The sequence below is a fragment of the Rhinoderma darwinii genome, chromosome 1, assembly GCF_050947455.1.
Source record: "Rhinoderma darwinii isolate aRhiDar2 chromosome 1, aRhiDar2.hap1, whole genome shotgun sequence".
Classification (NCBI taxonomy): domain Eukaryota; kingdom Metazoa; phylum Chordata; class Amphibia; order Anura; family Rhinodermatidae; genus Rhinoderma; species Rhinoderma darwinii.
This window is the reverse complement of record NC_134687.1, coordinates 269,398,980-269,416,176: the sequence shown is the minus strand read 5'-3', so window position 1 is coordinate 269,416,176 and position 17,197 is coordinate 269,398,980. Positions and strand designations below refer to the sequence as shown.

Genomic DNA, 17,197 nt, shown 5'->3' with positions numbered 1-17,197 from the left:
GCCACACAGCCCCCTTGTAGGTAGTGCCACACAGCCCCCTTGTAGGTAGTGCCACACAGCCCTCTTGTAGGAAGTGCCACACAGCCCCCTTGTAGGTAGTGCCACACAGCCCCGCTCCCAGGTAGTGCCATGCAGCCCCCTCTCCCAGGCTGTGCCACATAGCCCACCTGTAATGACGGGGTAGGGAGACAGACAAATGAGCCCTAATCTACCCGCCACTCAGTCCCTGCCTACTTGCACGGCCCGTCCTAGGCGACGGCGTACAACTGGGCGACGGTCCCTACGCTCAATATGTGCACGACAGACAAACAGAAAAGGGTACACAGAAGCTAAGGGAAATGGGGCAGTTGCCCACAGCAAGACCGTAAGCAACAAGAGTAGTGAACGAGCCGAGTAAAACCAGGAGTGTACGAGGTACCAAACGCAGAGCAGGAGCGTAGTCAGTAAAGCCAGGGTCAAAATTAAGCAAGGTCAATAATGATACCAGGAGCAGCAGAGCCAGGAAACAGGAAAGAATCACAGGCAGAGACAAGCAGGAAATGAAGGTATAAATAGACCGAGGGCGGGAGCTAGAACCGTCTGGCCAGGCTGTAATAGGTTCTCCCACTCCTGAGCCTACCAGCCTGAGTGGTAGCAGATCGAGTCACTCTATCAGACTTAGGAGCAGGTGCAGACTGATTAACCACGGGCGTCGACACAGAAGCTGTGTCTGGCAGATCCTTTACACCACCTCCATGGTAGTGCCACACAGCCCACCTCCCTGGTAGTGCCACACAGCCGCCTCCCTGGTAAGTGCCATAGAGCCCCCCTCCCTGTAGGTAGCGCCTTTGGGGCTCCCTCTAGGAGTGAAATCCCCAACCAGAGCATTGCCAATGCTCTGGCCGGGGATTCCGCTTCAGGAGTAGCCCCTGATGTCACTATCCATATATGGACAGTGATGTCAGGGAGAAACCCAAGGGTCATAGTCGAGGGCAGAGTGCTACTAGCAATCTGCCTAGGACTCCTGCTCTGCCCCTGACATCACTAACCATATATGGATAGTGATGTCCGGATCAGAGCTGAAGTCCCGGGCAAGGCGCTAGCAACGGCTCTGCTCCGGGACTCCGTCTTTGGGGAAGCCTCTGACATCACTGTCCATATATAGACAGTGATGTCAGGGGCAATTCCAAAGTCAAAGTCCTAGGCAGAGAGCTACTAGCACTCTGCCTGGGACACTGCTCTGCTCCTGACATTACTGTTCATATATGGACAGTGATGTCAAGGGCTTCCTCTGAGATAGAGTCCCAGAGCAGAGCCGCTTCTAGCGCTCTGCCTGGGAGTCCTTCTCTCCTCCAGGCATCACTGTCCATATATGGACAGTGGTGTCAGGCGGGCAACCCTACAGCCGGGGTCCCGGGCAGAGCGCATATATCGACAGACACATCATGCGCTCGGAATCCCCGGCCCCGGCTACAGTGTCGCTTGTAGATAGCAGAGCAGGAAGGTACCTACCTGCTCTGTAGCAGCCGCAGCGGCTGCTAGCAGCACCGCCGGCCATGGGGGGGCCCGTCCCGATGGGCGGCATGGGGCGCCCTCATGCCCGGTGTTGCCACTTGCAGCCTCAGCCGATGCCACTAAGTAAAGAAGCGCCCAGCCTGAATGGCGGCTGCTGAGTCGCAAGGACCCATCTCTCCCCACTCCAACAACCAGGAACCAGGCCCTTTTCCAGGTTTTAGATAAAACCTATTGCAGAGTGAGAACCACATTCTCTTCTGAATTTATTCCGTGGCTGTTTTCAGATAGCAGAAGACAGAAATCTTGAGGTAATATAAACCCCATCCACAACCTCTCCACATGGTCTGTCACACTACCCTGATATAAACTGGGAGACAGAAACTGCAATTCCTGCAAAGGAAACAGGTTTTTGACAATAATTAAAGGAAAAGTGTCATGACATTTTTTTTTTCTTTATTAATGTGTTTTTATTTAGTAAAATATTATATCTACTTTCTTTATTTTTTCACATAAAATGTTTTTTTTTTAACACTTTTTTACTTCACTGGGGGCTGCCATGTTTCCTTTCATCTGTGTATGTTTCTCTTAACGACCCATACACAGATGGAATATGGCAGCTACAGCACATAGGACATAACAAACGGGACCCGTTTAGTACATCTTGTGCCTCTGCCGTCTAGCTCTGTACTGTGCATGAGCAGTTCAGAGAGACCCAGCATAGAAGCTGGTTTGTATGGGGAAAGCCAGCGCCATTTTGATGAAGACCAGCCGCACCGCAGGTAATGTGTGCATGTGCGTGTGTGTGCGTGTGTGCGTGCGAGGGGGGTTTGTGTGTGGGTAGGGGGTTTGTGTGTGGCGCGGTTGCATGTTTGGAGGTGTTTGTGTGGGGGGGCGCTCGATGGGGCAGCGGTGTTCCTTCGAATAAACTGTTGTTTCTTGTGAAGCGGTTTTTAAAATACAGGGATTTTGACGCGTGTTTTGTGTGCACTTTTTGCAAGTTTTTGGGTGCGTAGTTAGTTAGGACTCCCACTGACTCTGGGAACATTTAGTGCATTTTATGCACCATAGAATTTATCCAGCACTTCTTTTTACGCAACGGGTTTTTTAAAAACGCTTGCGTAAAAAAGAGCATAGTATGTACTAAGGGCTCGCTTTCCCATTGATGTAAATGGGAAGCTTAATCAAGCGTTTGACGCTTTTTTCGCGTGTTTTTTCTATGCATTTTGTGTGCACTCTTTGCACATTTTTTGCCGCATAATTAGGACTCCCATTGACTATGGGAACATTTGTCGCGTTTTCTGTGTCAAAGAATTGCGTAAAAAAGCGCGTTGTATGCAGTAACTGTGTGCTTTCCCATTTCTGTAAATGAAAAGTGTAATCAAGCGTTTTTTTACACGTTTTTCGGCACAAAAAAATGCGCCAAAAAATGCATGAAATACATGACGTGTGAACCTATTAACTGAAAATTTATTTACAACAGTATCTCCCTCTTCACTTTCACCATTCCTAGGACTTGTCCACACGTAGCAGAATTGCTGCATATTTATCGTCTGGAATTTAGCATCCACACACTGTGTAAAAATTTCTGACCGCAGCATGTCAATTCCTGCTGCTGAAAGTGGACTGAATTCCTGCATTTTTCAGAGGAGAAATCACTATCTCCCAGCATTGAGGAAAACCCAGCAAAATCTGCACCATTCTCTGCAGTAGAAAACACAGAAAATTGTGTGTTTTTTCCGCAGTGGAATGTCGGCTACTTTCAACAGAATTGCTGCAGAAATCTTCTGCAGCAATTCCGTTACGTGCCATTTGGTGTGTCCTATACACTACCGTTCAAAAGTTTGGGGTCACCCAGACAATTTTGTGTTTTCCATGAAAACTCACACTTATATTTATCAAATGAGTTGCAAAATGACTAGAAAATATAGTCAAGACATTGACAAGGTTAGAAATAATGATTTTTATTTGAAATAATAATTTTCTCCTTCAAACTTTGCTTTCGTCAAAGAATGCTCCATTTGCAGCAATTACAGCATTGCAGACCTTTGGCATTCTAGCTGTTAATTTGCTGAGGTAATCGGGAGAAATTTCACCCCATGCTTCCAGAAGGCCCTTCCACAAGTTGGATTGGCTTGATGGGCACTTCTTGCGTACCATACGGTCAAACAGCTCTATGGGGTTGAGATCTGGTGACTGCGCTGGCCACTCCATTACAGATAGAATACCAGCTGCCTGCTTCTTCCCTAAATAGTTCTTGCATAATTTGGAGGTATGTTTTGGGTCATTGTCCTGTTGTAGGATGAAATTGGCTCTAATAAAGCGCTGTCCACAGTGTATGGCATGGCGTTGCAAAATGGAGTGATAGCCTTCCTTATTCAAAATCGCTTTTACCATGTACAAATCTCCCACTTTACCAGCACCAAAGCAACCACAGACCATCACATTACCTCCACCATGCTTGACACATGGCGTCAGGCACTCTTCCAGCATCTTTTCAGTTGTTCTGCGTCTCACAAATGTTCTTCTGTGTGATCCAAACACCTCAAACTTCGATTCGTCTGTCCATAACACTTTTTTCCAATCTTCCTATGTCCAAATTCTGTGTGCTTTTGCCCATATTAATCTTTTCCTTTTATTAGCCAGTCTCAGATATGGCTTTTTCTTTGCCACTCTGCCCTGAAGGCCAGCATCCCGGAGTCGCCTCTTCACTGTAGACGTTGACACTGGCGTTTTGCGGGTACTATTTAGTGAAGCTGCCAGTTGAGGACCTGTGAGGCATCTATTTCTCAAACTAGAGACTCTAATGTACTTGTCTTGTTGCTCAGTTGTGCAGCAAGGCCTCCCACTTCTCTTTCTACTCTGGTTAGAGCCTGTTTGTGCTGTCCTCTGAAGGGAGTAGTACTCACCGTTGTAGGAAATCTTCCGTTTCTTGGCAATTTTTCTCATGGAATAGCCTTCATTTCTAAGAACAAGACTGTCGAGTTTCACATGAAAGCTCTCTTTTTCTAGCCATTTTGAGAGTTTAATCGAACCCACAAATGTAATGCTCCAGATTCTCAACTAGCTCAAAGGAAGGTCAGTTTTATAGCTCCTCTAAACAGCAAAACTGTTTACATTGGTGCGAATATAATTGCACAAGGGTTTTCATATGTTTTCTAATCATTCATTAGCCTTCTAACACGGTTAGCAAACACAATGTACCATTAGAACACTGGAGTGATGGTTGCTGGAAATGGGCCTCTATACACCTACTGTGAAGGAAATAAGTATTTGATCCCTTGCTGATTTTGTACGTTTTCCCACTGTCAAAGACATGAACAGTCTAGAATTTTTAGGCTAGGTTAATTTTACCAGTGAGAGATAGATTATATATTTAAAAAAAAACTGAAAATCACATAGTTAAAATTATATATATTTATTTGCATTGTGCACAGAGAAATAAGTATTTGATCCCTTTGGCAAACAAGACTTAATACTTGGTGGCAAAACCCTTGTTGGCAAGCACAGCAGTCAGACGTTTTTTTTTTAGTTGATGATGAGGTTTGCACACATGTTAGGTGGAATTTTGGCCCACTCCTCTTTGCAGATCATCTATAAATCATTAAGATTTCGAGGCTGTCGCTTGGCAACTCGGATCTTCAGCTCCCTCCATAAGTTTTCGATGGGATTAAGGTCTGGAGACTGGCTAGGCCACTCCATGACCTTAATGTGCTTTTTTTTGAGCCACTCATTTGTTGCCTTGGCTGTATGTTTCGGGTCATTGTCGTGCTGGAAGACCCAGCCACGAGCCATTTTTAATGTCCTAGTGGAGGGAAGGAGGTTGTCACTCAGGATTTGATGGTACATGGCTCCATCCATTCTCCCATTGATGCGGTGAAGTAGTCCTGTGCCCTTAGCAGAGAAACACCCCCAAAACATAATGTTTCCACCTCCATGCTTGACAGTGGGGACGGTGTTCTTTGGGTCATAGGCAGCATTTCTCTTCCTCCAAACAATTTTAGTCTCATCTGACCACAGCACCTTCTCCCAATCACTCTCAGAATCATCCAGATGTTCATTTGCAAACTTCAGACGGGCCTGTACATGTGCCTTCTTGAGCAAGGGGACCTTGTGGGCACTGCAGGATTCTAATCCATTATGGCGTAATGTGTTACCAATGGTTATCTTGGTGACTGTGGTCCCAGCTGCCTTGAGATCATTAACAAGTTCCCCCCGTGTAGTTTTCGGCTGAGCTCTCACCTTCCTCAGGATCAAGGATACCCCACGAGGTGAGATTTTGCATGGAGCCCCAGATCGATGTCGATTGACAGTCATTTTGTATGTCATCTATTTTCTTACTATTGCACCAACAGTTGTCTCCTTCTCACCCAGCGTCTTACGTATGGTTTTGTAGCCCATTCCAGCCTTGTGCAGGTCTATGATCTTGTCCCTGACATCCTTAGAAAGCTCTTTGGTCTTGCCCATGTTGTAGAGGTTAGAGTCAGACTGATTAATTGAGTCTGTGGACAGGAGTCTTTTATACAGGTGACCATTTAAGACAGCTGTCCAAGTTGATTTGGAGCGTGTAACTGGTCTGCAGGAGGCTGAACTCTTAATGATTGGTAGGGGATCAAATACTTATTTCTCTGTGCACAATGCAAATAAATATATATAATTTTGACTATGTGATTCTCTGTTTTTTTTTTTTTATATAATCTATCTCTCACTGGTAAAATTAACCTAGCCTAAAAATTCTAGACTGTTCATGACTTTGACAGTGGGCAAACTTACAAAATGAGCAAGGGATCAAATACTTATTTCCTTCACTGTATGTAGATATTGCATTAAAAACCAGACGTTTGCTGCTAGAATAGTCATTTACCACATTAACAATGTATAGAATGTATTTCTTATTAATTTAATGTTATCTTCATTGAAAAAAACTGTGCTTTTCTTTCAAAAATAAGGAAATTTCTAAGTGACCCTAAACTTTTGAACGGTAGTGTAGCTTCTGCCAGCTACCATTTTTACAATCTCTTCAAAGATGGAGCTGAACAATGCTTAGAAATTTGAAGACACCTTTTCCTGGCTTGTAGCCAAAAATAGGGGGTGGGGGTGAGTATCCCTCCCACATTTAGGCCTTATTTACACGAGCGTATTTCACGTCCGTGATACGCGTGTGAAAATCACGCACGTCGCACGGACCTATGCAAGTCAATGGGGCCATTCAGACATTCCGTGTTTTTCACGCAGCATGTGTCCGCTGCGTGAAACTCACTGCATGTCCTATACTTGAGTGTTTTTAGCGCATCACGCACCCATTGAAGTCAATGGGTGCGTGAAAATCACGGACAGCACACGGACGAACATCCGTGTGCTGTGTGTGATTCGCGCAACAGTTGCTCAAGAAATGATGGGAAAAAGAAAACCACCTCCTTCATTTCATTTTGTAAACGTCAAAACCACGTGACATAAGGAGGGCATACGCGCGCAAATAACGCAGACACGCACCAAACACTGATGACACATAAAACTGCAACGCGCACGAAACACTGTGTTTTTTACGTGCACAAAACGCACTCGTTTGTGTAAATAAGGCCTTACAGCAGCTGTATGTCAGGTTGATTTGCCTGATTCATCTTGCTGTTAAGTCTTGGAAGTGCTCCCTCTGGTGGCCAACATAGGAAAACATGTCAAATTATTATCTAATTTAAAATATTTGGAAGAAAAGAAAATAAAGTAATTTACTTTAAAAAAAATTTTACATTTGCGACACATTCCCTTTAGGCCTCATTTACACGAACGTATTATACGCGCGTGCGACGCGCGTGCTTTGCACGCATGTCGTACGCACCTATATTAGTCAATGGGGTAGTTTAGACGATGCGTGAATTGCGCTCAGCGCGTGTGCGCAGAAAAAAACTCACGACATGTTCTATAATCGTGCGTTTTTCGCGCACTCACGCACCCATTGAAGTCAATGGGTGCGTGAAAACCACGCATGCCACACGGAAGCACTTCCGTGCGAACTGCGTGATTCGCGCAAGAGCTGTCAAACTCCTGAATGTAAACAGAAAAGCACCACGTGCTTTTCTGTTTACAAACATCCAAACGGAGTGCCAAATTCGAGATGAGTGCACCGAACTTCACCGGGTTCGGCCAAACTCGTTTTGACCGAAACCGGTAAAAAATGTTCGGGTACGCGACGTCAGGAGACAGTCACTGTCCACGGTGCTGAAAGCGTTAAACTGGTTCAGCACCATGGACAGTGACTTCCGCTCCGAAAATCCATGAACCTGTAAAAAAAAAAAAGACGTTCTGACTTACCGATAACTCCGGTCCGACCTCCCGGGATGACAGTTCAGTCAAAGTGACAGCTGCAGCCAATCACAGGCCAAGCACAGGCTGCAGCCAATCACAGGCTGCAGCGGTCTCATGGACTGCGGCGTCATCCTGGGAGGTGGGGCCGGATGACAAGAGAGGGACGCGTCACCAAGGCAACGGCCGGGAGCCCGGACTGGGGGAAGCAGGAAGTTCTTGGTAAGTATGAAAGTCTTTTTTTATTCACAGGTTGGTGTATATTGGGTTCGGCATTCACTGTCGAGGGTGCTCAAAGAGTTACTGCCGATCAGTTAGCTCTTTCAGCACCTTGGACAGTGACGGGCGTCGACTAGCCTCATCTCTATGATGGCGGCTGCGCGAAAATCACGCAGCCGCGTATCATACACGGATGACACACGGAGCTGCCAAGTGCCTTTTGCGCGCGCAAAACGCAGCGTTTTTTGCGCGCGCAAAACGCACACGCTCGTGTAAATGAGGCCTTAAAGACAATTACCTTACACAACTGGCGCACGACCCAACAAGAGGGAGAGGGCACTTCTAGAACCAATGTTAACCAATAGGCCAGACAGGATATCAAAAGTGCTGGTTGGGGGTCACCTAGGTAATAGTGACTACAACATAATAAGTTCTCTTGTATCCTGTAATAAGATGCTTGGTAGAGTACCTACAAAAACACTAAACTTAAGAATTGCCAAATTTCATGGGCTAAGGGATGACCTTAAGGGCATAAACTGGGATGTCCTCAAAAATAAAAATACACAAACTAAATTGGACATTTTTAAAAGCCTCTTAAAGAGGTCCTGTGAAAAATATATACATTGGGAATAAACAAGCTAGAAAGAGGATGAAACCGATGTGGTTAAACACTAAAATAGACAAAACACCGGGTCCAGATGGTATACACCCCTGCGTTCTGCAGGAATTAAGTACCGTGATAGACATAGTCTTATGTCTGATGTTTAAGGATTCTTTCATGACTGGGTCTGTTCCACAAGACTGGCACATAGCAAATGTGGTGCCAATATTCTTCATGGGGTCAAAAAGTGAGCCCAGGAACTATAGACCTGTAAGTTTAACCTCCATTGTGGGTATAATATTTGAGGGTTTTCTAAGAGATTCTATTCTCAAGTATCTCAATGCAAATAAACTGTTAATGCAGCATTAGCATGGGTTTATGGGGGATCGGTCCTGTCAAACCAATCTCATTAGCTTCTATGAGAAGGTAAGTTCTAGACTGGACCTGGGTAAGGCTGTGGATGTGGTGTATCTAGACTTTTCATAGGCGTTTGATACTAGGTTGGTATATAAAATGAAAATGCTGGGACTGGGGGAAAATATGTATAATTGAGTTGACAACTGGCTCAGTGATAGAAAACATAGGGTGGTTATTAATGGTACATCCTCAGAGTGGGTCACAGTTTCCAGTGAGTTCCACAGGGGTCAGTTTTTGGCCCTCTTCTTTTTAATATATTTATGGGCGATAGTACATTTACATTTAACAACCAGTGCCAGGCAGCTGCTGCCAAGGCAAATAAAATCAGGGGATTCATCAAAAGAGGCACAGATGTTCATGACAGGAACATAGATTTGCCTCTACACAAATCACTAGTCAGACCACAAATGGAATAGTGTACAATTTTGGGCAGCTGCGTATAAGAAGGACATGACTGAAGTAGAACGGGTGCAAAGAAGGGCGACCAAGGTATTTAAGGGAATGGGCAGATTGCAGTACCAAGAAAGGTTAGCAAACTTGGGGCTATTCAGTTTAGAATAAAAGACAGCTTAGGGGCAATCTAATTACAATGTACAAATATATAATTGGACAGTACAGAGATCTCTCTATTGATCTTTTTTCACCTAGGCCTGTACCATGGACAAGGGGGCATCGTCTACGTCTAGGGGGGGAAAAGGTTTCACCACCGTTACAGACGTGGATTCTTTAGGCCGAGTTCCCACGTAGCGTAAACGCTGCAGAATTTCCGCAGCGGAATTTTGTGTTTAAAATTCCTCAGCATTTACAGTAGCAGCAAAGTGGATGAGATTTAGAAGCAGCGTAAACCTTAATAAATTGACCTGCAGTGTGAAATTTTATTCCACAGCATGTCAATTTATGCTGCGTTTTCATTGATTTTCTGTTGTAAGTTTTCCCCCATTGAATTTAATGGAGATGCAAAACCTGAAACAGAAAGCCAAATGTTGCGACTTTTGTGGCGGAGTCGCAGAGAAACCGCCGCAAAAATCGCAACTCAGAAAAAAATAAAATAGTAATACTTACCCAGAAGTGTCTCTTTCTTCCTTCAGTCTGGCCTCCTGGGATGATGTTTCATCCCATGTGACAGCTGCATCCAAATACTGGCTACAGCGTCACAAGGCCTGCAACGTCATCCCAGGAGTCCGGACTCTGAACAGAGAAGAGGGAGGGGATAAGTATGATCAATTTTTTTTATTCTCCCCTGCGCTTTTTCCGCTGCAGAAATTCCCGTTCTAAAAATTGCATCACAATTTTTCGGACGGAATGCACTGCGGATTCCAGGTCGGATACGCAACGTGATTTTTATGCAGCGTATCTGATCCGTAGGAACCTGGTCTTACTGTGAGAGCAGTGAGACTATGGAACTCTCTGCTATAGGATGTTGTGATCGTTGATTCATTGAGCAAGTTCAAGAAGGGCCATGACGCCTTTCTTGAAAAATATAATATTACAGATTATGAGTACTAGACCAGTAAGCTTAACATCCATCGTGGGGAAAATGTTTGAGGGGCTATTGAGGGACTATATACAGGATTATGTGACAATAAATAGCATTATAAGTGACAGCCAGCACGGTTTTACTAAGGACAGAAGTTGTCAAACTAACCTAATCTGTTTTTATGAAGAGGTGAGCAGAAGTCTAGACAGAGGGGCCGCTGTGGATTTAGTGTTTTTGGACTTTGCAAAGGCATTTGACACTGTCCCCCATAGACGCCTAATGGGTAAATTAAGGACTATAGGTTTAGAAAATATAGTTTGTAATTGGATTGAGAATTGGCTCAAGGACCGTATCCAGAGAGTTGTGGTCAATGATTCCTACTCTGAATGGTCCCCGGTAATAAGTGGTGTACCCCAGGGTTCAGTGCTGGGACCACTATTATTCAACTTATTTATTAATGATATAGAAGATGGGATTAATAGCACTATTTCTATTTTTGCAGATGACACCAAGATATGTAATATAGTTCAGTCTATGGAAGATGTTCATGAATTGCAGGCAGATTTAAACAAACTAAGGCCTCATGCACACGACCGTATTTTTTCCCACCCGTAAATACTGGCGTAAATACGGGTTCGGTGTCACACGTATTCCACCCGTTTTGCACCAGTATTTACGAACCCGTGCCCGTAAATATGGGTCCGGTGTCACACGTATTCCACCCGTATTTACGAGCACGTTTTTGGCGGCAAAATAGCACTGCACTAATCGGCAGCCCCTTCTCTCTATCAGTGCAGGATAGAGAGAAGGGACAGCCTTTTCTGTAATAAAAGTTAAAGAAATTCATACTTACCCGGCCGTTGTCTTGGTGACGCGTCCCTCTCTTCACATCCAGCCCGACATCCCAGGATGACGCGGCAGTCCATGTGACCGCTGCAGCCTGTGATTGACCTGTGATTGGCTGCAGCGGTCACATGGCCTGAAACGTCATCCAGGACGTCGGCCCGGATGTCGAGAGGGACGCGTCACCAAGGCAACGGGCGGGAGACCGGACTGGAGGAAGCAGGAAGTTGTCGGTAAGTATGAACGTCTTTTATTTTTATTTTTTACAGGTTTATACTGATCGGTAGTCACTGTCCAGGGTGCTGAAAGAGTTACTGCCGATCAGTTAACTCTTTCAGCTCCCTGGACAGTGACTATTTACTGACGTCGCTTAGCAACGCTGCCGTAATGACGGGTGCACACATGTAGCCACCCGTCATTACGAGAGCTCCATAGACTTCTATGGACTGTCCGTGCCGTTATTACGGCCTGAAATAGGACATGTTCTATCTTTTTCAACGGCACGGGCACCTTCCCGTGAGAAAACGGGAAGGCACCCGTCGCCGATAGAAGTCTATGAGCCCGTTATTACGGGTCATAATTACGACCCGTAATAACGGGAGTTTTTACGGTCGTGTGCATGAGGCCTAAGTGTTTGGGCGTCCACTTGGCAGATGAAGTGTAATGTAGATAAATGTAAAGTTATGCATCTGGGTACCAACAACCTGCATGCATCATATGTCCTAGGGGGAGCTACAATTCACTTGTTGAGAAGGATCTGGGTGTTCTTGTAAATCATAAACTCAATAACAGCATGCAGTGTCAATCAGCTGCTTCAAAGGCCAGCAGGATATTGTCGTGTATTAAAAGAGGCATGGACTCACGGGACAGGGATGTAATATTGCCACTTTACAAAGCATTAGTGAGGCCTCATCTAGAATATGCAGTTCAGTACTGGGCTCTAGTTCATAGAAAGGATGCCCTGGAGTTGGAAAAAATACAAAGAAGAGCAACGAAGCTAATTAGGGGCATGGAGAATTTAAGTTATGAGGAAAGATTGAAAGAATTAAACCTATTTAGCCTTGAAAAAAGACGACTAAGGGGGGACATGATTAACTTATATAAATATATTAATGGCACATACAAAAAATATGGTGAAATCCTGTTCCTTGTAAAACCCCCTCAAAAAACAAGGGGGCACTCCCTCCGTCTGGAGAAAAAAAGGTTCAAGCTGCAGAGGCGACAAGGCTTCTTTACCGTGAGAACTGTGAATCTATGGAATAGCCTACCGCAGGAGCTGGTCACAGCAGGGACAGTAGATGGCTTTAAAAAAGGGTTAGATAATTTCCTAGAACCAAAAAATATTAGCTCCTATGTGTAGAAATTTTTCCTTCCCTTTTCCCGTCCCTTGGTTGAACTTGATGGACATGTGTCTTTTTTCAGCCGTACTAACTATGTAACTATGTAACTATGTAACGTGCCCTTATAGTTTGGACTTGATGGTCCTGTGTCTATTTTCAACCTTATCAACTATGTAACTTTGTAACTGAGTGTTTTTTGCTATATTTTTTGCCTGTGGCTTCTGCATCAGATTCAATGGCCCCGGCCGAGAAATGTGAAAAAGAAGCATCCGAAAACGCTGGTAATTAAAAGTCTGCCATAAAATTCCTGAAGCAATTTGGAGACAGATTTTTTCTGCCTTTCAAAAAACTCCATGTGAACCAGGCCTAAGGCCCCATGCACACAACCATATTTTCATCTATCCCGAAATACTGTCTGTAAATACGGATCCGTAGGCATCCGTATTTCATCCGTATTCCTTCATTTAAGGCCCCATGCACACGAACGTGTTTTTGCGGCCGCAATTCCCCCGAAAACCCACGGGAGAATTGCGGCCCCATTCTTTTCTATGGGGCCATGCACACGACCGTAGTTTTTGCGGTCCATGCATGGCCCGGGAGCCATGTGCATGTCCCGCGATTTGCGGGCGGCCTGCGGCTGACAGTCCGCAGCCGGCCGACCCGAAAATCACGGCCGTGCACACGGCTACGGTCGTGTGCATGAGGCCTTACTGAAGGGTGTCTATAAATAGGGTCCGTATTGTATCCGTATTCCATCCGTATATACGGATCCGTAAAAAAAAGGGAGGATGCAAATTATGTCATCAGCATGTTGCATAGCAACGCTTCCGTAAATATGGACAGTATACAGATGCACATCCGTAGCCATCCGTATTTACGGAAGCTCGTAATTACGGACAAGAATAGGACGGGTTCTATAATTTTTTCAGCACGGACACCCATCAGTAAAATTACTGAAAGGTGTCCGTGGCCAATAGAAATTAATGGTTCATTTATATATTGTTTAATAAATAAAGAGGGGGCAATATCTCAGCAATGGGGGGTGGGCGCAGAAGTAAGGAACAAATACCACTGGACTCACAGACACAGCGGCAATTACGTGAGTCTAATAACTCACTTTGTGGGAGATAGTGACAGGTTTAAAGGATCTGCTACTAACGTCTTGGTAAGGCCCAGTTCACACAAAGTTTTTTTACACGTTTTTTTGACGCGGAAACTGCATCAGAAAACGTGCCATTACATCATTTTCACACACCCATTGACTTCAATGGGTGCGTGATGCGCGAGAAACGCACAAATATAGGACATGTCGTGAGTTTTATGCAGCGGACACACGCTGTGTGAAACTCACGGACAGTCTGCACGGCCCCATAGACTAACATAGGTCCATGCGAGGCGCGTGAAAATCACACGTGTTGCACGGACATATATCGCGTTCGTCTGAAAAAGCCCTAAAGCTGGCTTCACACGACCTATTTTCAGACGTAATTGAGGCGTTTTTCGCCTTGAATTACACCTGAAAAGACGGCTCCATTACATCTGCAAACATCTGCCCATTGCTTGCAATGGGTTTTACGATGTTCTGTTCAGACGAAGTGTAATTTTACGCGTCGCTGTCAAAAGACGGCGCGTAAAAATACGCCCGCGTCAAAGAAGTGCATGTTCCTTGGACGTTTTTGGAGGCGTTTTTCATTGACTCCATTGAAAAATAGCTCCAATTACGTCCGTAATGGACGCCGCGAAAAACGCGAATACTTGCAATTACGTCTGAAATTCAGGAGCTGTTTTCGCCTGAGAACAGCTCCGTAATTTCAGACGTATTTTGCGTTTGCGTGTGAACATACCCTAACAGATACCACAGGACACACTTCAGAGGTAATGTGGAGTCCATGCCTTGATGGTTCAGAGCTGTTTTGGCAGCACGAGGAGGGGACCTACATAATATTAGGAAGGTGACTTTAATGTTATGGCTGATTAGTGTATAAACCCACCTGAATGAAGGGTTTTCAAGAATAGAAAACTCCTAAAAGGTTATTTGATTTTAGTAAGTGCACTGTGTGTGTTTCATGAGACATTAGTTTGTTGATAGATATGGCTCAGTTTCTTGTATTAAATTGAATACATACTTATGCTTGCACCAGACTCTGTTAACAATCAGTAAGATGAAGACAATGAAAAGGAACACGACCATGGCTGTGAGACCAAGCAACCATGGCTGAAGTCCACCAGAACTTGAACTACGTGATTCTTGCTGCACACCTGCAAGAGAAATAATATAATATTTTAGATATACAAGAGAGGACAAAAGAACAAATTGGAGAGAGGCGGTTGAGAGTTTTTTTTAGATCTTCTAATCACCCCTCTGCGCTAAATTTGCCCATTTCTTGACTCCACGACTTGGACATCTGCATCAGGATCGCTGCGTCAAGTAAGTTGCACCAGACACTCACACAACAATCAGTAAAGTTTATACATTTTACACTGTTCCTATTATGTCCCTATTATGTCCAGACCTGATTTTTAGCGTAAAATCCGCTGACCGCTTCTCTAGTGATACACGCTACAGTCATAGCGATAATGATAATTACTAGAGAGGAATGTCTTAATATATTTCCATCAGTCAGAAAATAAATTTTTCACCCACGGTTCCCATAAACGACTGTTTCCAACCAGTTACAATAAAAAAAATCAGCATTAGGCTTTATTCAGACGAACGTAAAATACGCGCGTGCAACGCGCGTGATTTTCACGCGCGTTGCCCGGACCTATATTAGTCTATGGGGCCGTGCAGACATGTGCGTGGTTTTTGCGCAGCGCTGCTCCGTTGCCAAAAAGGCACGACATGTCCGTTGATTCAGCGTTTTCAACGCATCACGCACCCATTGAAGTCAATGGGTGCGTGAAAACAACGCAGGGCACACGGAAGCACCTCCGTACGCACAGCGTTTTTCACGCAACACTTGTTAAGTCTATGTAAATGAGTTGAGCAGACTAGACAAAACAACTACAAACCAGGAAGTGGCTTTTCACTTTCTGAGCACATGCGCACAGTTTAAACTGACATCTGCAGCAATAGTAGTTTTTTTAACCTGTAAAACCACCCAAAAACAACAAACACGGGCCAAAGTGTGAGGTAACGTGAAATCTTGATGCGAACATGTGCTCACAGCAAGCAGGTGTTGGAGAAGGTGTCTTTTTGTAGGCTGCCCTCTCCATTTCTCTACCCTCCGTTGTTTTGACGCGCGTAAAAAACGCATGCCATACGCGCGTTAAATACCCTATCACGCTGCCCAAACGGATGCCACACGCAACTCCAATGCAACCGAAACGGCGCGTTTTTCACGCGCGCAAAAACGCAACGTTCGTGTGAATCCAGCCTTAGGGTGCATACACATGGTGTGGTTTTTCATGCATTTTTGCCACGTGGCGAAAAACCACACATAAAAACTGCATGTATTTTTACAGCGATTTGCCGCAATTTTGCAGTTAGCATGGAAATCGCTGCAAATCGCAGTAAAAACTCATGCATTTTACAGTGTTTTTTTTGGTTGTAAGGCAAAAAACATAGCAAAACTGCACCGTGTGACTACATCCTCATCACATTACACTAGGTTCAGGTATTTTTAACTCATGATTAGGGTTAGCATGTTGGGCTAAATTTGTGTTTTCTTGCAAGAATTTTCCGCTTTTTTAAAACATTGCGTCAAATAACGCTTCTTGACCATATATTTTACATTATTTTGTACAGTCTGATAAAGATACTATTTGCAACTATTTTCTAGTGTATATGATGCATGTGGAGGGGTTCAGCTCAAGCCATCCATGTGGCTATTATATTTTTACTTGATTTGCTGATTTGCTACAATTTAGTATGTTAATCTATAACCTATACACGCGGATTAAAAAAGGTACCTCCCATTGTAGCAAACCACTGGTCGTGATTACTTTTCATAGATTACACGGTGTAGTTGTAAGGGTATGTGCACAGGATAAAACAGCTCCTGGATTTCAGACGTAATTCCTCATACTCGCGTTTTTTGGAGCTGTTCTTCATTGAATTCAATGAAAAACGGCTCAAATTACGTCCCAAGAAGTGTCCGGCACTTCTTTGACGACGTTGTTATTTTACGCACCGTCTTTTGACAGTGACGCGTAAAATTACAGGTCGTCGGCACAGTACATCGGCAAACCCATTGAAATGAATGGGCAGATGTTTGCCGATGTATTTGAGCCCTGTCTTCAGGCGTAATCCGAGGCATAAAACCCCTCGTTTACGCCTGAACATAGGTCGTGTGAACCCAGCCTAAGGGTTTAGTCATTAGGCCTTATTCACACGTACGTGTTAAACGTCCATGTGACGGCTGTTGAAACAACGGCCGTCACACGGACCTACATAATTAAATGTGGCCATTCACACGGCCTTTGTTTCAACGGACCGTGTGAAGGGTAGGTGAGAAAATAGGACATGTCCTATTCTTTCATGCTTCACGCATCCCTCCATAGACTCTA

At 44.6% G+C, this 17,197-nt stretch overlaps 1 protein-coding gene across 1 annotated transcript in view; it reads right to left on the bottom strand.

The window, feature by feature from the left end:
• Positions 1 to 17,197, bottom strand: part of SMIM24 (small integral membrane protein 24) — a 200,601-nt gene that overhangs the window by 159,346 nt on the left and 24,058 nt on the right. Inside the window, exon 3 of the mRNA XM_075853072.1 lies at positions 14,815 to 14,947. Within this exon, the coding sequence (XP_075709187.1) occupies positions 14,815 to 14,947 (133 nt within the window). The remainder of the gene's footprint in view (positions 1 to 14,814; positions 14,948 to 17,197) is intronic.